Source organism: Fundulus heteroclitus, chromosome 23 (genome assembly GCF_011125445.2).
Source record: "Fundulus heteroclitus isolate FHET01 chromosome 23, MU-UCD_Fhet_4.1, whole genome shotgun sequence".
In the NCBI taxonomy this organism is placed as follows: domain Eukaryota; kingdom Metazoa; phylum Chordata; class Actinopteri; order Cyprinodontiformes; family Fundulidae; genus Fundulus; species Fundulus heteroclitus.
The window spans coordinates 6,985,124-7,006,434 of NC_046383.1; the positions used below are offsets into that span (position 1 = coordinate 6,985,124).

The 21,311-nt window shown below is 39.0% G+C and overlaps 1 protein-coding gene across 5 annotated transcripts in view; it reads left to right on the plus strand.

Annotated features, from left to right (window-relative positions):
• The window catches only part of dlg3 (discs, large homolog 3 (Drosophila)), a 163,183-nt gene that overhangs the window by 48,364 nt on the left and 93,508 nt on the right, over nt 1-21,311 (plus strand). For 2 of the 5 annotated variants that reach the window (XM_036127249.1, XM_036127250.1), the window contains exon 1: nt 1,959-2,838. The exons of 2 other annotated variants lie outside the window; for them this stretch is intronic. In XM_036127249.1, coding sequence (XP_035983142.1) covers nt 2,434-2,838 — 405 coding nt within the window. In that variant the 5' untranslated portion in view covers nt 1,959-2,433. Of the gene's footprint in view, nt 1-1,958; nt 2,839-21,311 lie in introns of those variants that run through there. One more of the 5 variants, XM_036127248.1, reaches the window with a different exon arrangement.

Sequence of the window (21,311 nt, forward strand, 5' to 3'; positions counted from 1 at the left end):
TCCGAATGTTTCCTATCCCATTTGGGATAAAACTACAAATTGATAAGCATGTAAAATGGCTCACAAGCAGTCCTATCAAATTGCTGAAAATATAACTGCCACAGTAACATGAAAGCCATATAGGCTCTCCTTCTCTCCTTTTTCCCTTCACACGTTCACACTCTCAATCTCCTCCTCCACCCACTCAAAAGCCAAAGCGTGTAATCTCATTGGTTTGGTACACGTGTGTTGATGTCATCATTGTGAACATGAAATAATTGCCCTATGGGTCCTAAACGAGGCTCCAGGAGGGCAGATTTCTCCCACTGTGCTTATTTTGACCAAGCCGGCAAAAGAGCAGCGAAATAATTCAACAACCCGGAGTGAAAAAGGCAAAAAGAAGAAGGATGTTAGTCTGCTGGGGCAGCAGCTTATCTACAGCTAAGAGGAAGCGGCTAGATAAGCTCATCAGGAAGGCCAGCTCTGTCCCAGGATGCCCCTTTGACCCAGTACAGGTGGTGGAGACAGAAGGACTCAAAAAGAAAACAACATCACCCTTGGACGGCGTCTCCTTCCTGATGCATGAAGTGTTGCAGAGCTGGAGAGCTCCTTCAGTGACAGACGGCTGCATCCTAAATGCACAAAGGAGCGCCATCACAGATCTTTCCTCCCAGCAGCTGTTAGCCTTAATAACCATCAACGGTTCCAACTAATTTAATAAGTGTTTACATCAACGCTGTTAATTGTAGTTATTAAAAAAAAAAAGTTTTTTGTGCTCAAATGTAACTTTCAGATGCACATTCCGTTAAACCCGACTATGCTATTTTAATAACACAGTATTTTGTTTCTTATGCTGTAAATTTGCCCTCACTGTTATTCTTAATTTCTGTTTGTAGATCCTTTTTATGTGAATATGCATGCTTCAACACCCCCGAGCGACAATAATAACGTTTATTTCGACTCTTATTCTAGAAGTAACACTGTGCATATCTGACGCTCATACGTCTTCTTGTGAGATTATTTACAGACGTGTGCTGTGGCACAGAGCCTGAGGACGGCCACTGATGGCACAGCCGTTAAGTCTGCAGCTGAACTAGCGATGACCGTGTAGGTGGCCAGTGATCGGTCGGAGGGACAGGGGTTCTCATTGTAAGTTGGATTTTGGCTGCACTGGCCTGATGAAAAACATGGATTAGACTCCCTTTTGATGGATTACAGTCTGGGGTCGTCATTGACTGATTGCGGATTAGGACTCCCGTGGTCTTTCTCATGTATATGTTAAGAAATAAACACGTGATGCTTTTTTTTTTTTTTTTTTTTTGCTTTTGATTGTGGCGTACATCACGAAGAAGTGCCTTCTCACCCAAAGCGAGCAGTAGCGCCGCGTCGGTGTCATTGCCCCTTTAAGAGCAGCCAGTGAAGCGCTCAGTCCTGTTGGTGCTGCTGCTGCTGATGGCAACGCTGCGAGTTGATTGGCTGTGGCTGTCAGGAGTGAGCTGCTAGAGGGATGCTGCTACGTATCCCCCCCCCCCCTCTCCCACCCCACCCCTCCTCCCTAGCTGCTGCTCCCCTCTCTCTTTCTCTCTCACCAACCTCCCTCTTGCTTGCTCGCATCCCTCTGAATAATCCACATCTAGGGCAAGCTGACTGAGAGGCGATCCAGCGCTCAGCTCCTCTCTGCGGGCTGGGAAAAGAGACAGAGAGCGACAGGCAACGATTTTCAACGCAGGAGGGGAAAAAAAAACGTGAGATTTTTTTGACACATCAAGAAGATACAGAATCAACAACGGAAGTTTTTCATTTGCGGATATCATTTATTTATACATATTGTTTATATATCTCTATATATATTTGTACACACGCATATAGATATTTATATATATAATATACATTTATCCTTGTACATATCTGTATTTGTGCTCGTCTGTTTATATTAATATTTTTATATGTATTTGTGTGTGTAAATATATATGATATAAACAAAAGAATCTATATATCTATGAATTTATATGCGTATCACTGTGAACCGAGAGAATCAAGAAGAAATTTCTATCATCAGGGCTGGTCTCTGATTGCGTGGTGGCATACAATATCTTAAATATTTCCTTTGATCTTCTACGTCAAGAGGACAAAGACTACGTGCCCATTTTGTATTTTTGTTTTCCTGTTGCTGCTTCCCATCCGTCTCAGTTTCAGCTTTTTTTTTTTTTTTTTTTTTTCCTTTCTCTCTCTACATCCACGAGGAATAAAGCAGAGAGCAGCCGGATTTGACCAAAAAGAGAGAAACTAAAAACACGAAAAAAAAAAAGGGGAAAAAACCTGTACAAATTCCTGTGATCGGTGTTATTTCCTTCGGCGTTAGCGATCGCAGCGTGCCGCGCGAGATCCGAGGAGGCGGCAGAGACCGAGTGCCACGCCGCTCATCCCAGCGTCAGCCCAACCAGCACAGCCAGCATGCACAAACACCACCACTGCTGCAAGTGCCCAGAATGTTATGAGGTGACCCGTATGGCTGCTCTGCGCAGGATGGATGCCCCGGCGTACGGGGGAGACTGGCAGGCCGAGCCCTATGGATACCCACCTGGGTATGGGGGAGGCCAGACCTTGCCCCCTCCAGCCTCAGGAGGGGGTGGAAGCATGGGAGGAGGAGGAGGAGGCGGCGGTGGAGGTGGTGGAGGAGGAGGAGGAGGTGGCACTTTGGGGAGAAGTAAGGGCAAGATTATGTCTGGTGGAGGCCCTGGAGGCCCCAACCCAAAGGGCCAGTCCAAAGGTGGCCCCAAAGTAAACGGCAACAACTCCAGTGGACAAGGAGGATGGTGGCCTGAGTGCACCTGCACCAACCGGGAGTGGTATGACCAGGTAAACCTTCTTCCTCACTCTGTTAGGGTCTGATAGCGATCGTAGTAAAGACGAATACATTTGAGCTAATTTCAGCGACTTCCACTAATTAAAGATGGTTCTGATTTAGTATTCATCTCAAGAACCCCCCCCCCCCCCCCCCCTTTTCTTTCCTGTTATTGCTATAGTTCTTCTGTTGGAAACAGGATAAATCTGGTTCTCAGTGCACGTACATGGAGATGATCTGCAATGTTTGGGGACTAATGCAGATGACTAATGCTATATAGATTTAACACACCTACTGTGTGTCGTCAAAGGCTTACACTGATGCGGATTGCCACAGGCCATGTAGTCGTTTTGATGCTTTCAGATTTAGGTTTCACATCAGCAACTCTGAAATCAGCGTCTGGCTTTCAAAATTAGATGAAAGAAAAATAGATTTGTTACTAATCGGTTAAGTAAGGGATAAAGTCTCATTAGGAAATTGATAATGAAATCGATGCTAGATACCAGTGTCACATCCATTAGGCAAGGCCTTTTATGATTAAAATAACCCCAGCAGGATGAGATTGTCTTCTAACAAACGAGACCAACCTGCTTTTAAACGTTGCATTTCTTACATGGTGCTCTGAATGAATGAAACTACCTTTTTTTTTTTTTTTTCTTTTTTTTTTTTTTCCCACATTGGCCTCCATTTTGTTTCTATTACTGCCATTTATTTACACGTGTGCATATAAATGATGATTAAGAGAAGGTCAAGACAGCTTCAGAAGCTCAGCCTTTAATTAATCAAGGTGCACGTATGTGAATATGAGAGTGATCTTCGGGTGGGGGGAAGGGCAGCTTGGCGAGCGTGAGATTCAAGAAATGGCTTTCACTGTGCATGAGTATGTGTTTATGCAGGCTTGCATTTGTGGCCAGTAAAGCCTTCTGGATTGTTTGCATTACTGCTTCTGTGTGTCCGATTGCGGTTTTGTGAGGAAAAATTTGGAATATGGAAAGCACGAAGAAAATGGAGTCCTCATATGAGCCGCAACCTTGCTGATATTAGCAGATTACAGCTCATGAGGAGGGATTTCAGCTTTAGGGCCCTGAAATAAAATGGTGTGTGTGTTTTTTGTTGTTGTTGTTGTTGTTTTTTTTGTGTTTTTAGGTTGCGTTACATTCCATTCCAGCTTCATCCAGACCAGTCAGGCATTTTCCATGTTTCACACGTTTGAAAGCTTGCAGCAAATGTGATTATGTAAGCAATTATTGCTTACATGGAGAATTTAGTGTCCATTAGTGGACTTCATGACTTACACGCAAAACATTCACGCAGTATTAAATTTGCGTAGTTTAAATTGGCTTTGACTCGATTAAATACGTCTTTAAAGCTGCATTACTCGTTTAGGGATTTTGAGTTAGCTGAAAATGCATCACTGAGGAAAACACCTCTGCACAGCATCTTAGCATCCCTCTGTGATGTGGATTATTACCCCCGTATACAAATTGTTTAACGTGCCGTTTGTGCCTTCAGTGCAACAGCAGCTATAATTTTAACAGTGACGTTAGGAGGCTGAATTTCAGATGAGCAGTTTGGGATACGTTGCAGGGTTCAGTGGGGTAAAAATGTGAACGTTTGAAAAAGAGAGAAATAAGCCAATAAAGGCAGGCGGCAGCCCTGGGGGGGGGTGGGGGGTGGGTGAGGTGGGGGTGGTGGTGGTTATGTAAGAGGAGTCAGTTGGTGGGGTTGTCAGAGAGAGGAGCTGGAGAGACACTGACACTATGGGAAAACATCTGTCCCTCCGTCTTCTAAAACATTCATGTAAATGGCCAGTTTGTGGCCCTACTCCCTTCTGCATCCAGCATGACATAGCTGGAAACACACATCCACCGTCCCTCCCTCCACCCTACCATCTCTCCTGCGTCACCGTTGCTCATCCTTATTGAGAAACGTGAATCTGGCTCTTCCCCCTCCACCTATCCATAGCTGAAGAGCACGACAGTTTTGACATACGCCCAGTTGTACAAGAATATTATCAACATTATTATTGAAATATTAGCGAAATTAGCGCAGGCTATAATTCAGCATATTTAGGTTATGTTCATTAATATGCATTGTCCCTTTATAAATAAAAAAATACAAATACAAAAAGTTATCAACTGGTGTTTTAAATACCCCAATGTATTTTATAGGAAATATATTTCTTATAAGGCAACGGGCATGAAATTCACACCATATGTCATCGAACAAACCAAGTAATAGTCGGACATAAAAGAAAGAAAAGGAAAATAAACACCTAAATTGACAATATTAAAGTAATAAAGTGTAATAACACAGGATATAATAGTTAATTACCTGAAGAAAATTAGCTGCAACAGGGCATAAAAAGCCAAGAAATTAGCTAAAATATCCTAATCGATTGCCTATAAAGGGTTTCTTAATTAATAGCACAACTTTGTTGTTGCAAAACCATTGGTTACTGGTGTATTTCTAAACAATTGTTATTTTTCAGTGATCATAATCCAGGCATAAAAAGAACATAATTTTACAATAAACCTACCACGATCAGGTGTTTCTTGAAAGATTTCTTGTAACATCTTTTGTGTGTTTATGTATGCTCTACATATCTGTTCAGCACTGTTTTGAAGGGCTTATGAATAAAGTGAGCTTGGCATTTCTGAGACAGGAGTCATAAAAATAATCAAAAGTGTCGCCCAAGAATCGAGAAAAAGAGCTTTAGAAAGACGTGAAATTAATACATGCAGTTTTTCACTATAAACCAAAGGCAATGCATGCAAACGCAAAGGCTTCCATGAACACTCGGTGCACAGGCCTCCCCTGCCGAAGAAAAACCTCCATTTAAAGTTTATTGCTGAACAATTAAATCAGCTACGGAAATAAAGGGAGAACATAGTGGGGCTGGATGGGACCAAAATCAAAACACCATGATTTTGGAAGAGGAATAGTGTGTATGATCCTGACATGCTCCCAACCAGGAGGTTAGGAGGTAGGAAGGTCATGGTGAGGGGCTGTTTGTCAGCCTATGATACTGGCAGACTTATAACTGAAGTATGAACGTAGATATGAACGTAGATATGAACGGAGGCATTCTCGATACAAATGTGAAGACGCTAGGCTTGTCCAGTTAATCACCTTGACTTGAATCCCACTGAAAATCAGTTAAAGGAAATGGAAATCACATTTTAGCAATGCATGGCACTAAGTTCTCCAGACACGAGGCGTTTTAATGTTGTCATTACAAAAATACTTTTCTACCTAATGTTATATACATTTTAGCTCGCAATTTTTTTTATACAGTAATTGGTTTCACCCTTATAATAATTTATTTTACCCTTATTCATTTGTTTGCTTGTATCTGTGCATAACCTAATTTGTTACCCACGTCTGGTGAGGTTCATGTTACTAGGCTTAATAGAAATATTGCGTATTTACAGAGAAAAACATTGATATCCAGTACTAATTTCATACACACGTGAGAAAATCATTACACTTGTACATCCTGGCACAAGATGATGCCTTACTCATTTTTTTCCCCCCCGTCATCTATTTACAAATCATTGTACTGCTTTTGTCAAGAGCTTGCTAGGTTAATTATGGCTGATTTCAGCTGGGATTGTAAGAACATTCTTTTAAAACAAGAGCTTTTTGAATTTAAATCTGAGGAAAGTGGAGACCTCAGTCCGCTGGGATCATCCGTTAGAAAGCTCCCTCTTTCCCCCGGCGGGCTCCAATCTGTCTTTGTCTGTTCTCCAACTCTGTGGCTATGATCAGCTTGAAATATTAATTGGCGTTTACCTTATTTATTAGCATCAAGATTTAGTAAAAAGAAAAAAGCTTCGCCAGAAGCATTGTTTATTACGGGCTGCGTAGTAGTGTATTAAATGAATGCACAGACACAGTGGGCGTTCCTTGCTTAACACTCCCATAGGTGATTACTACATGAAAGCCTTCCGGCCTTGATCAGATGTGTGCTTGCTCGTGTGTGCCTTCTTATATTTTTACAGTCAGATTGATTTATTGATGTCATTGGTTTGCGCATCTATCTGATGAGATTTTTGCTGGGTTGGATTTGATTTGCCTTTCCTGCAGCACCGTTCCAGAGAGTAATAACGGATGGGATTTACAAGTGCAACACGTCCAAATGTCTTGAGCCGGATCACACTCTGTGATCTTAAAAGGATCCATCTAAAACCGGGGATATTCTCGTCAGTTTAAAGATTAGGAGATTTATCTGAGAATTTCTCAGATAAATTAAAACTACTCTTATACCATGAACAGCATGATTGGTCATTTTTTTCATTGCAATTCCTCACAGTTTTTTAGTCACGCTGCATCTAAAGAAGCACTTGGTATAACTCGGTTTTACTATTTAAAACAACTATTATTAACAAGATAATTTATTTCAGTTACTTGATTCATTAAGTAAAACATATTTGGACTAATTACACACAGACTGATGTTTTCAAGCCTTTAGTTCTTTAAATTGTGAAGATTTTCATCTTATGGATAATGAAAGCATAACATTTAAGTTTTATATTGTATCAGCTCAATATATTTTTTAATAGAAATGCAGGCTCAATGAAAGGCATGTTTAATACCTGTTCTAGGTTGTTATTTTCAAAAGGTACTTTTAATCTGATAAACAACCCTCATTTGAATGCATATTCTATTTTTTTTTTAATATGACTGTATGTCTTTTCAATAACAGTTTCTCAAAGGCTACAAACACTTCCAAATTTAGCGTGTAACGTGACAGACGGAGGCTGGAAGTCTAAAACAGAGCGCCGGTGCTGTAATATGTTTACCTTCCTGTTATCTGCTTAATGTCATGCTCTCTCTCACAGTCTGAATGCACCACATATGCCACATGCTGTAGAAAAGATATATATTTTTTTAAATTAGTTTCGTTCTTATGACTTCATATGGAAGACTTTGATGAAGCTGAAAATAGCTCATTTTATGCCTTCCTGGAATAACAGTGGCCACACTGGAGATTGTTGCTGCCAGCACCACCTGGTAAGGCTTTGTGCGAGTTTCCGACCCGCCTGTCACCGGTCATCGAGTCTAAAATCGAGTCTAAAATCACCCAGTTGTGGACACCAGCCAATTTCTCACTGCATCTATTAAAATAATTTATTTTTTTCTTTATTTTTTTGGTCATTTATTTATTTTTTTGTCTAAAAGCTAGTGCAGCATTTACAACAGTAACTAATTAAATAATAAAAAAAATACTGCTTCAGGCACAATGTTTATTTAAAAGACAGAGTGTGGCTTTAACACACTCATGCTGATTTGTAAGTTTAAATTTTAAAAACTCAAATTAAATGGTGGCGATGCTAAAATGGAAAAAATATTTCTTTAGACACATCACATTTGAAACACCTAAACACTGATTGCCTGAAACAATGAAAATTAACAACAACCTGGAAGAGCAACGTCGAACTATAAGGCTGAGAGCCACTGCTGCCATATGCCATAACTGCAGCTTACCAGGAGTAGCCAGGCGAATGGCGGATCCACTATTTAGAGCTATAACAGCTGTAAAGAAGCCTAATAAAGACCACCACTGAGTAAGATTTAATAACTGAGCTGTTTAAGACATGTGTTAGCAGATTTATGGTTAAATAGAACGAGACTGATTAAAATGGTGGCTCTGTGCCACCATGTTTTTATCCCTCAGTGTCACAGGAAGACGTTTGCAAAATTCAATAAGGCCACAATTTTAATCAACGACAACGCTTTATCACATGCTGTCGAGCGCTCCGCCCATTCTCTGACCAGCAGACGTTTCTAAGATGATGAAGTAATGAGCTCCTAACCCACCTGGTTTCTAGTCATTTTGAGAACATAGTCGCGCTATTAAATGTCTACAAAATGAAAAATTGTTTGCAATAAATGGAAGGCTGTGGTTGCTGATTTAGTCAAGGATCAAGAAACTAATAGACTTGATAATTTTTTGTCCTTTTCCAATGTTTGTTGTGCAAATCTCTCTTAACAATATATTAAATTACAATTCTATCACAATGTCTGTGTTTTCAATATTGCAATCACAATAGACCGGTAGGAAGCTATATTCCAGGTGGATTGGGTGAGAGGCGGGTGCACACTGGACATTTCACCGCGCCAATCACAGGACGGCCTGGAAAATATTAAGATTCATTGTTTTAATTTTATTTTTATGAGGAGCAGAGGCGATACACTATGTACGTGTCTGGGAGCAGTTGCTGGAAGTTACTTTTTTAATGGTTTTACAGCAAAGAGAGAATAATAGGGGGTTAACATGTTTATATTAGCAATTATCACATGCTAGCGACACAAAAGCAGCAGTCTCTGTGGATATTTATTAGAAATGCTGATCTTTACCTTAATCCTTCCCACAATTACAAATACAGCATGATCCATGACAAACAACCGTGCTGTACTCCAACCTGAAATTAGAGTGTCCTGTTAGGTTTCCTCTTACATATCTGCGTACAGACAGATTATTTGGACATACTTATGTTTTCCATTAAAGAAAAGAAAAAAAAACATAATATTGTTTAAGAATTTAGGTTAACATGAGCACATTTTTAATCCAACAAGAGATGTACGCTTGTCCAGTCATACAATGATTGACATGAATGCAAGTTGACTACAAATTGTGTACAGAATCCTGATGGCAGAAAACAAAATCATGTCAGTTCAATTATTGGAAAAATATTTATGTAATTGTGAGCTTTATTAAAAACACAGACAATATGAATCAAAAACAGTCATAAGATGCAGGGGAAAGTTTAAGATTAAAAAAGGGTAGCTGTTCAAGATAATTTAATAGAAATTTCATGCAAAAACCAGATGACCCTGAAGGAAGTTTATTTAGAAAGCACTTTTCAGTAATAAGACGATTCAAAGTTCTGTACATGAACAAAACAAACAGAACAAATAAACCATAACAGAGACAGAGGACATAGCAGAGGAAAGAACTTTGCATTGGAATAGTAGCAGCAGGTCTGATACAGTATAAGACAAGTTGGACTACAAACATCCACAGTAAAATTTAAAGGCAACTCTAAACAAAAAGGTTTTTAACCTTGATTTAAAGGGACTCAGGGCTGTTCAGCACTTTTATAGTTTTCTGGAAGTTTGCTCCAGACAAGCATAGGAACTAAATGCTGCTTCTCCATGTTTGGTTCTGGTTCTGGTTCTGCAGAGTAGATTAGAGCCAGAAAACCTGAGTGGTCTGGAGGGTTGATGCACTGATAGCAAGTCTGTGATATATTTTGGTGTTCAGAGTATTCAGGGATTTATAGACTAACAGGAGTTTTATTTTATTTTAAGTCTATTCTCTGAGATACAGGGAGCCAGTGTAAGGACTTTAGAACTGGGGTGATGTGCTCTACTTTCTTAGTCTTAGTGAGGACGCGGGCAGCAGCGTTCTGGATCAGCTGCAGCTGTCTGATCGACTTTTTAGGCAGACCTGTAAAACACCGTTGCAGTAATCAATTCTACTAAATATAAACGCATGGATTAGTTTTTCCAGATCCTTCTGCGACATTAGTCCTTTAATCCTGGAAATGTTCTTCAGGTGATAGAAAGCCGACCTTGTAATTGTCTTTAGATTCTTTTGGAGGTTCAGGTCTGAGTCCATCACTACTCCCATGTTTCAGGCCTGTTCAGTGGTTCCAAGCTGAAGCAGCTGAAGCTGTGTGCTAACTTTTGATCTCTCCTCTATTGGTCCAAAAATTAAGAGCACATCTTCACTCTCAGTGATTATATTTTTTTTCCTTTTTGAAAGTTAAGTTGGACTTCTTTACTGGACGGAGCTAAATTAAGAAAAAATATTTTACAGACCTTTTAGTTTTATGTCATTTTATTGAATTGTATCTTTATTGTAGATAAACTGTAAAACTCTCAGGGTTTTTCTCTCTGATGTCACGCCTGAAATGTTTTGTGCTTTTTCTCGTTTGCAGGTTTACCTCACCAAATTATTGCAGCCCGTTCCTTTAGGCACGGTCAGGCATTGCTTGGTAAAATACGATGAGTAACGTCAGAGCCAGCTGGCTGGGTAACATGCCAGTCAGTTATAGGCACACAGTGTACTCTGCGTGTTGTTTAAGGATGTTAATCTAGCATTAAAAAAACGTTGCTTTATATTACAAACGTTTTGGGACAAATAGAGTGTTTATGATCCTAACTTTGGGCTGCGCATAGAATAACTTACGTGAGGAATTATTCAGATTTTCTATTTGTTATTAACAGACATTTAATAGCGAATTGGTAGATTTGATTATTAACTTGTCCGTCTCCGAAGGTAAGCAGGATTTTGTAATAAAAGGACGAAAGTCTTTTGGTTCTGACAAGGACTTATAATTAGTTAAATAGGACATAGTCTTGTGGGTTATTAATAATTTAAGTAATGCAGAAACGGCGTATGAAAAATTAATCCAGCCGACGATTCAGTAGCTTGTACTATCACCTTTAGCAACAATAACTAATCATCTTCTGTTTTGTCCTACCCCTTCATTAGTGTTAGAATAAAACCTGAAGTTTGACCGAGCCAGTGCTGCATTTGTTGTCTTCTAATACTGATTAGAAGTTGTAGATTTGCTGCTTTGCTTTGAGTCATCGTCCTTTTGTATGACCCAGTTTAACCAAGCTTTAGATGTCACATATTTGATTTCAGAACACCTTGGTGCAGAGAGGCGTTCATGGTCGACTCAAAGACCGTAAAGTGTCCAGGTCCTGTTACTGGAAATCAAGGCCCAATTACCATCTGTCCACCACCATAACTGGTGTTTTGATTTTTTTTTATAAGATCTGTTCGATTTGCTGTAAAACCTGGGACCGGCCAGATATCTCTGCGTGTGCCTCATCTGTCCAAGAGACATGTTAGTTGCTTGTAATTTATTCAGACGCAGCTAAAAAATGTCTTTGCTGTCTAAAAAAACAAAACAAAAAAAACACGAAGTCTTGTCCTGCAGTTCTTCAAAGCAAGCAAAGACTAATCTGTATTCTTCAAATTTTACTGTCTTAAACTTATAATAAACTAATATTTTACGGCATGTACAGTTGGAGTTATGGATCTAGTTTTTTTATCTATATTATATTTGTTGGGTCAGACCTCAGGATGAACTTGTGATCGCCTTCTCCATGAAAACGGCGACTTTTCCTTTATGTTCTGTTTTTATCTGTTATTGTGAAGGTCTCTTTCCTTTGGTAACATCAATGGTGAAGGTGTTTTTTTAAGCACGCCTTGACAACAATTGAGGGACATTTTCTACATTAAAACATTCCTCAGAAGCTTCTCTGTTCACTAATCTAAATAGATATCGTATTTTTATATTTACAGTGGGGAAAATTGTCCCGTTCTGGTCATCAGCTGACTTCTCATGGCTAGTTTGTGGACTTTTTATTAATTGTAATTGTCAATCAATGTTTCACTTGGTTGCAAAATTATTTACATTGACAAAGAGTTTTTAAAACATTGTGTGCCAGCGACTATTACTACTGTTAATAGCCATATCTAAGCTTTTACAGTCACAGTCAATAGAAAATATCTGCTCAGCTATTTTAGGGTTTTAATGGCATGAATTTGGTGTTTACACCTTTTAACATTGCTTAAATCTAACCTCAGGTGAAAACAAAACGAGCACCACAGATTCAATCTCAATACTGAACATGTTTAAAAACATGAAGCCAAACTAAAAATCCTTCATGTGTAGAAATTACATAAAACTGTAAAATTTTAACTTTTATTCCATACAGGTATTCGTTTAGTAGAAGAAAATAAATAACTATCATTTGTACAGTAGTTAGACATGAAGATTAAAAATGAATAAAGTTGACATTTTGCTTTCATTTGTAGGTTAAAGGCAGTTTATATACACTCATTGTTTCTATATCATGCTATCAGTTCATGCATTTTAAAACAGCGTTTTAGGGCTGAGAGAGTTTGTGGGTAAATAGCTGGTATTAAATTGTGAGGGTTAACCTGTAGTAAAATTAAGAACATGTAATATTTATGTGCCCTTTCACAAATAGTTAGCATTTTATCCAGTTTTTGAGTGAAGCCCAGTCAGACACTTAGATCATTGTGCTGATAAGACTTTGACAAGCCATTAGCCACTATTGGAGCTGGACATCTTGCTGTGGCTGTGACCCAGAGCCTGAACTGTGTTAAATCCAGCCTCCTACATCCAACCTAAAAGCCTCCACTCAGTGGCTCTGTTGTCCTTTTGCCTTTGTCGTTACATTCAAACTGAATTTGTACACTTTGTTTCAACATGGACGCCTTGTCTGAAAATCCTGGGATGCATTGTCTCATCACCAATGCGTGTTTATGCCCATTACGTGGCTTACTTATTGCAGCGGTGGACTCAGCTTGGCTTTCTGAAGTGTTGCAGGTGAAGTAGCTTGGGGCCGCTGACGGTGTGCATGCCTGCGTGCGTGCGTGTGTGCATGCGTGTCCCGCTGCAAGCCGATGCTGCCATGTCCCTGTGATCCATATGGTCATTGACAGAGGACTGCCAGGGCTCAGCCACATATCATTCTGCTTGTTCCCCTCGCTGGCTCCCACCGCCAGCCGGGACAGGAGACGAGAGAAACGAGGGAGGGGAGGGGAACGCTGTTTGTTTGTTTGCTTGCCTGCTTTGTTTTATTTAGAGGTTTTTGCTGATCACAGTAGAGACTGGCCTAGAAATGTGACGGCGTTGTGCAGGGCAGACTTCCTCCTGAATCAGCATGAGACTTGCAGTTGGGGCTAAAACAGAAGGACTACAAAGATTTTTCAATCCGTCAACGTACCAAAGGTACTGTTGATTAAAAGGAACATGGGTCACTTTAGCGTAGCTGTAGCTGTATAAACAAATGTAAAAGTCTGTTTTCTACGATCCCTGTTCGTAGGAATGCGCCTCCTTCCTTAGCAAACCGCAGCAGCTCCATCCCCCACATGTTGCCATCGAATATGTGTATACCCAATCAATATCAGTGAATAGCTAGTACAGGAGCCTTCTGACTCCTCTTCATTTATGTGGGGGTGTGTGGGTACTTTCAACAGTACTTGTGCAGTTATTGCTTTTATTTCACTGCCATATCAGCTGTTATTATGGTAACACTTTAGAAAAAGGTCCATACATTTCAGACAGAACTCGATAGGCGACTATTGAAAGGAAACAACTAAGCTAGATAGCAGATTGTACCTGTAAAGTTGCTACTCGCCTTTATTTCTGTTGAAATAAAGCTTTGTTTTGTCAGAGAAGCTCACGTCGGTCACTTAAAGCATAACGGAAATGAAATAAAAGCAGGTTGAGCCAGTGTAGTTATCCAAGAGGTCCACTGCGTTATTTACTTCAGTGCCTCACTCCACCCTGCACCACCTACTGGCCAACAGGGTAACTGCAGGAAAAATGTCTTTAACACTAAATTGACCGAGCATCTCAAGAATATAAAGCCAGCCCTTCGATAGCATAAGATATATGCATCTAACAAAAGTATTGGTAGCATCAGTTACCATGGAAAGACTAATGTTGATGTTTTTTGGTTGCGCCTCCACCTCTACATCCCTAGATTTTGGTTACCTGTCTCACTTTGTAAAGCCAACTATTTACAAATTTAGAAGTCAAAATTGACAGTGACCTTAAAGCCAGAAAAACCCAGTGATGAAATCTAGTGTATTATATTTTTTTATTTCAGGCAGCTGGCTAGTTTAAGGCCCATTATTTTGCGGCATCTCTTTGAAACAGTAGCCCAAGCCTTTGTTACCACTCAGCTGGACTACTGTAATGCCCTTTGTGCCGGGATTAGTGATTCTGCTGTCGCTCGCTTGCAGATAGTGCAAAAATGCCGCAGCTGTTCCTCTAACCGGCACAAGAAAAGTTGACCGCATTACACCTGTTTTTAAAATCCCTGCATTGGCTGCCAATCCGGTTTAGAATCCGTTTTAAAATTATTAAAATCTTTAAATAGCCTCGCCCCTCCATACCTCTCTGAGCTGCTAACCCTTTGCACACCTTCCCGGTCTCTTAGATCTGCTAATCAGCTGGTTCTGAGTGTACCCAGAACCGGGTCTAAGCTCGCAGGGGATTGAGCCTTTGCTCTGCTGGGGCTTAAGTCAGGGAATGACCTCCTGTTACACATCAGCCTCTTAATTAGCTGCTTTTAAATATTCCCTCAAGAGCCATTTTTATACTTTGGCTTTTGCTACCTTTTAACTTAATCTGAAATGTGTGTTTTTATTTATATTTCCTATTTTATTAGTTGTTTTCTTACCATTCTATTTGTTAGAGATGGTTTTCTTATTGTTTTGCACTGTACACATCTTTGTTCCCTTCAATGTTTTTTAAAGGCCTTTATTTTAAACACATTATATATATGTCTTTTTAATATTACATTTTCTTATTATTTAAATTAATTTTATAAATGACTGATTAGAAATACCGTTAAAGAGTCGCATGATTTCTTTTTTTTGAAGAGATCATGTGACTTCACTGTTGGGTCTGGTGAATGTGACATGTTCTTTCCCGTTAAGATGTTTCCCATTAAATTACTTTCTGTGCCTCATAGGCCCAATCTCCGCCATTCAAAATAGGTTTTTAATTTTGCACATCTGCGGGCGTTATGTAGTCAATTTTGCAGTAATTCACTTTCACTTGATAAAATCCAAAAGATGGATTGATGGGAGCTGGTTTGCAAATGAGAGGAGTTTTGCTGAGGGAAACCATCATAAGGGGAAGGTTGTAAATGTGACGCTGTTATGTACAGGTTAGACGTACGTCATAATTTAAGTAACTACTATCAACCGTTCTGCAAGTTATTAGCAAGTTATTTGTTTCATGTAGCTACTAATAGTTTCATTCTTACTTAAAGCCCTTTTACGAGTCAAACTAAATTTTTAACATTAGTTTTATTTCTCTTTTCATACCCCAAACTTGCATTGATTTTCAATATTTCCATTTTCCTGATTAAATCTGACTCAAAGAAAGTGTGAAGAACTGCAAGTGTCACTCTCCCTCATAAAAACATCAGGTTAAAGACGCAGAATTGACTGTGAAATTTAGAAATTTTTTGGTCCACACACAGACCATTGATGGGGATCTAAAGAATAAATGGGGCAGAGAGGTGGCTGCTTGCGTTGAATTTGCAAAATTCATGGTATAAGAGGTGCCTTCACAAATAGGACGTTGTCGGATACTCCAGGAACTGCCTGACGTTTGTCATTAGAATCAGTGCGTCAAACATCAGACAGAAGATTCCTCATTAGACTGCATCACCATCACCTGGTCAGTTTGTGCCTAATAAAGCTGTTGGTTTGTGAGTGTATATGCAGCATAAAGGAAATTATGAACGTATTAAAAAAATAAACGCTGCTTAGACATCTGTCTGACCAGTATGGGTATTTCCTCGTGCAACCCATCATTCAAACAACAGACTATTCCTCATTCTGTCATCCATTTTCTCTGCGTATGTGTGTTGAGGACATTTGGCGTAGCAGTGCATTTCTTACCATGTGTAGCTGCTCTGAGTGCCATCTCTGTCTAATGCATTATCCAAGCAACCCTTCAGCCATTTGGTCTGGCCTATCGTTTCTCTGTATGTGTGTGTGTTTGTGCTGTTTTGAAGCGTTCTTATTTCTGTCGATCTGCTCCCGTCTTACTCTTCCTTTCTCCTCCTCCACTCTTTCTTCAAACATTTATACAAATCAGAGGTTTAATTTTTTTCTCTCCCTTTAGCATCGTTTTGTGTCTGCATGTAGCATCCGTCTGCTCTGGTGCAGTTTTCCCACATTACAGCACGTCGTTACGCATGCATTTGGGGGAGAAACCAGCTTTTATTTATTTATATTGATGCAAATAACAACCAGAGCAAATGAATTGGCATTCTTGCAGACCAGAGCTGTGTGCTTTACAATGGTAACACAAAAAAATCCCGTCTGCTGAAAGAAGAAAAAAATGGGGGATATGCACCCGCTGCACCGCTTTGTTTACCTAAATAAATCAGGCTTATAACAAAAGGTTGAATTCAACCTCTCTTCCATAAGTTGTGCCTGATATTTCCCTTTGCTGGACCTGATGGACCGTTTTCTACCTACATTATTCCTTCTGCTTTGTCAGAGATACACCAGCAATGAGCAGGAGCCAAAAAGCAGTAAAAACCAGAGAGGCTTGCAGGAGAACATGACTTCCTGTCCCCTCCATTGATTAGACAGCCAACGTTATCCAGACCCATGTCTGCCTAATATCCACAGAGCAAATGCTTTAAACTCGTCGTTGAACATGTCCCTCTGTCTGTTACTAGTCATGTCTGTTAGTAAAAACTTTAACCTGTCTGCCACAAGAGTTGAGAAAAAACAGAAAATGCAAATCTCAAGTTTCTGAGAGAGGAAGATAAAGAAAAGCAGTGTGTCATGGAGGTGAACACTACAAGCAGTCCCAACTTAATATCTCACATTTTATTGCACTGTTGGTGTAACATCTCTACTCTGCACTTGTTTTCACGGATTTCATTACTTTCCGTTTTCCTCTGTGTGTCGGTGCATTTTTGTAATGTTTCTCTAGAATGTGGCACATCTTTCTGGTGCTCAGATAAAAAAATGAGCCTTTAAATCATCACCTTGCTTGGTTAGATTATAATGAGCAGAACTGCGGGGGAATGAAAGACTGCGTTTCATTACGTATCCCACATGGATTTAAAGGGAAACACATTCTGATTTAGCATTTTATTCAATATTAACTAAGTTCTTTGATTTATATATATATATATCTGTCATGTGTGGGCTTTTAGTGATTGTAGAGCTAATTTTTAATACATGTTTGAAACTGCTGAGCAAACAGACCCAGTGGTTCATTAAAAATCCAAGGCTAAATTCTAATGAAAAGGTATTAGGATGAAAATGATATAAATACTTCTATAAATACTTGAGAATAATCCAAAAGGCTTGCAGGAAAAGTTGTCATGGTTATAGGACTTTATAAAGGAATCCAAGATCCCCAGTCTTATTTAAAATAAAAAGTGCAGTAGAGGACGTACACAAGAATGAAAATCTTTCTGGAAAATTTCAGAGAAATCCAGCTTCTGTTAAATATAATCTACAATCATTGGTGGTCACAGAAATTACAGATGACAAAGCTTTTTATCATTTACATGTTTACATGCTTCTATTTCTAAAGTGATTGAAGAGTTTAGATGTGCGGTTAAGTAAACATGCAGTATATTTGCTCTCAGTCTAATCTCCAGGCTAATCTGTAGTAATGGTGTTGCGTTGAGAAACGTATAGCTTCAACTGGAAGGTGTTAAGCACAGTTGAAATGTTTAGATGCACTGAAAAAAAGACACATAAGCCTTTTCTCTCCCTGTCTCACATTAAATTACACTAAACTAGTCAGTTAGATCACCTTGTTTATTTTAACTGGTTTAATTGTGTTAAATCTTGTAATGTTTATATATATATATTATTCCACTGAAAATATCAAAGTTGATATGGTAATGATATTTCTCTAGTCTTTGAGAAATGGTTTTTAAACATTTTAGACGTCCTTCCAGAAGCTTCTCAAAGTAGTTGTTTGTTGAAAATTTGGCCCATTCCTCTTGATTGAAGTGGTGCAACTGTTTCAGATTTACAGACTTTCTTTCTTGCACACATTTTCTGTGGGACTGGCATCTGAGTTTTGTGATGGCTCATCTAATGGCTGTGTACTAAGGGTTATTGTCCAGTCCCTTTGCAGTGGCTTAGGTTTGCATCTTAGATATGGGAGGAACCAAGGTTTAAAAAGCTGTTTTGTCAGGAAAGGTGTCTGGGCTAAAAACGTTGCCAAGTCTGTGTGGAAGTTGTAAGGACTTGCTGTGGCGATCCCTGAATAAGGGAGGAGCCGAAAGGACTCAGTCACTTTATATTCTGAAGACCGTTTTGTGCCCTAGCTTTAACCTCCTGAATGATGTCTTGAGATGCTGCATCAATATTTCCACGTTGTGTTCTCTCCTCGTATTGCCATTGGATTTGTGAAGTACGGCATTCTCCTCTGCAGCCAAAACTCCACATACTGTGATGCTTTCACCCCCTTGCTTCACAGCTGGATTGGTGTTCGCATGCTTGGAAACTACGTCCTTTTTCCTTAAATGTCGTGATGGTGATAGTGGCCAAAGTCTTTGATTTCGGCTTGTTTGTCAAACTTTAAGGTTTTTGTCCTGAGTGCGTTCACGAACTGTAATCTGTCCTCTTTTATTTCTAAGAAATTACTTCTCTGATTGGCCTGTCTGCCCATTTTGGTTAAGGAATTGTTTGGCTGTAAATGATGACGCCCTCTTAAGCTGTAGAGTTCACATGAAAACAGGAGCATTTTAAAATTTTTAGTATAGCATTAAAGAGTTCCCATCGAGTCAGCAAGGTATAGCTCTATTGTCACATGTCGGTTTACTGCTCTTACCCTAAAAAAAAGCTAAAAGCTAATCATAACTATTATGTTCAGGGAGCTTTCACAACTGAAGGACTGTGTTTGTGCTCAATTTGGTTAAAAAAAAAAATTCAGATATGTAAAACACAATAAATACAAAGCGCACACAACCTCCAACATTTCATGAGTACCACTCACTAAATATGAAAAAACTTTAGTTCTTGAAAAAAGGTCAGTTTAACTAGCAAGCTAACAGACCATCACTCTTTCTATTTTGTTTAGATTTTATTGTGGTTTGCAGTATGGTCTAATCTCCAAACTGCATTGCCCTGCTTCAGTATATAGATGTTCCACACAGAGCAACTTGACCTGTTGTGTAAATATTTAAAACATTATTGCAGTTTATAGGGTTAAAACATAGGATTTGCATACATTTCTTTAACATTTCTTACACTGAACTTGTCTTAAGAACATAGAAACCCACTTTTGTCCTTGCTCTACTCTGATAAACCTTTAGCTTATGGAGAAAATTTCTCGGTTTATTTAAATTAGTCCTTTAGATATCTATCTACTGCTATGATTCTGACTGCCTTCAAACTCACCGAACCTTTCTTCAAAAACTTGCTTATATACAGTTCCATGAAACGACATCATACATCTAAACACGTTTTTAATGTAGAAATTCAGTACTCATTTTAACATGAATATGTTTAATAAAATGAATATTAATGCCAGGTCCTCTGTTCTATGCTATTCTTATTTTGTTTCTTTTTAGGCTGAAGAAAAACAATATGCAGGACAATTTTCTGTTACCACAAACCGCAGCCTAAAAGGTTTCAATTCACTGTTTCTCCTGCCTTAAGCTCAAGTCACACAAGTTCAGACAGGCAAGGGGAGAACAAAGCAAATGTTTTGTTGTTTCTTGCATAGTGAGGAAGAATAAGTGTGAAGACATGAGTATGAAATGCAAACTAATTTCTCCTTCAGAAGAAGGATTTGCTTTTTTTGTAACACATTACAGCTGCAGCGCACCCTCCTTCAGCACGTTGCCCTTCAAGCTTTAACAGGGTTAGGCTTTATTGGTTGCTTTTAACATCATTTGTTTCAACTTCGATATGCGCATGAAAAAAAGAGAGGATCATGTTTCTGAAACTGTATAGAAAAAAAAGAGAGAGATTCTAGATTTCACAATCAGAAACACAAATAAAAATCAAACGCAGTCTCCAGTATAGAGAACGCAGGTGAACACACAATAAACAAGCAGACAGATTGAAACAATATTGCCATAGTGCAATGAGAAGAATGCAAAGAAAGCAGAAATTAATTATTACCATTATTGTTTTTATCATGTACATGTCAGAGGTGGGCGTGATGTACAGGTGCACACAAAAACATACGTGACCACAGTGTGACGAGTGCAGAGAATACTTGACTAAATGAGTATTAAATGTGGTGTTATGTATGTGAGGTAGGTCAATTTGGTTTACAGTACATAGAATATGACCTTATGAACAGTATAAACGGCACTGAAATAGAGAATAATGGATAAATAAAAGATAAGTGGTAGCTAGTAAACAGATGGCTGAATTTATGTTTCATAATTTATGTGTAATATTTCAATAATGGTGAATTTATATTGAAAAACACCCCCGTGTAACAGTTAAAACCAGATTTACATGCAGTGCAAAAAAAAATTAAAAAATCCACACAACCTTTTTTCTCACAATTTGAATTTAAATCAGGCTAAACCTTTTTCTGCTTTTGTTTTTTTCTGACTTGTATGCTTTTCCGCAGTTTGTGGTAGATCAGTCATTTAAACTTTCACTTGGATCAAAGGACTTTATTTCACAAGTTTCTCACAACTCATTGCTGTAATTTTGGCCGATTCTTCCTGACATTACCGGTGTGACTGAGTCAGGTTTAAGGAGCTCCTTGCTCACAGGCGCCTTTACATTTCTGCTCACAGATTTCCTTTGGTTGTGGCTTTTGGATGGTATTTCGTAAAACATGATCTTTGTTGTCTTTGAGCCACTTTGTAACTCATTTGGCCAGTCCCTCCTGCAGCAAAATATATTCCATAGCACAATGTTGCCACTCCCTTACTTACAGCTGGGATGTTATCT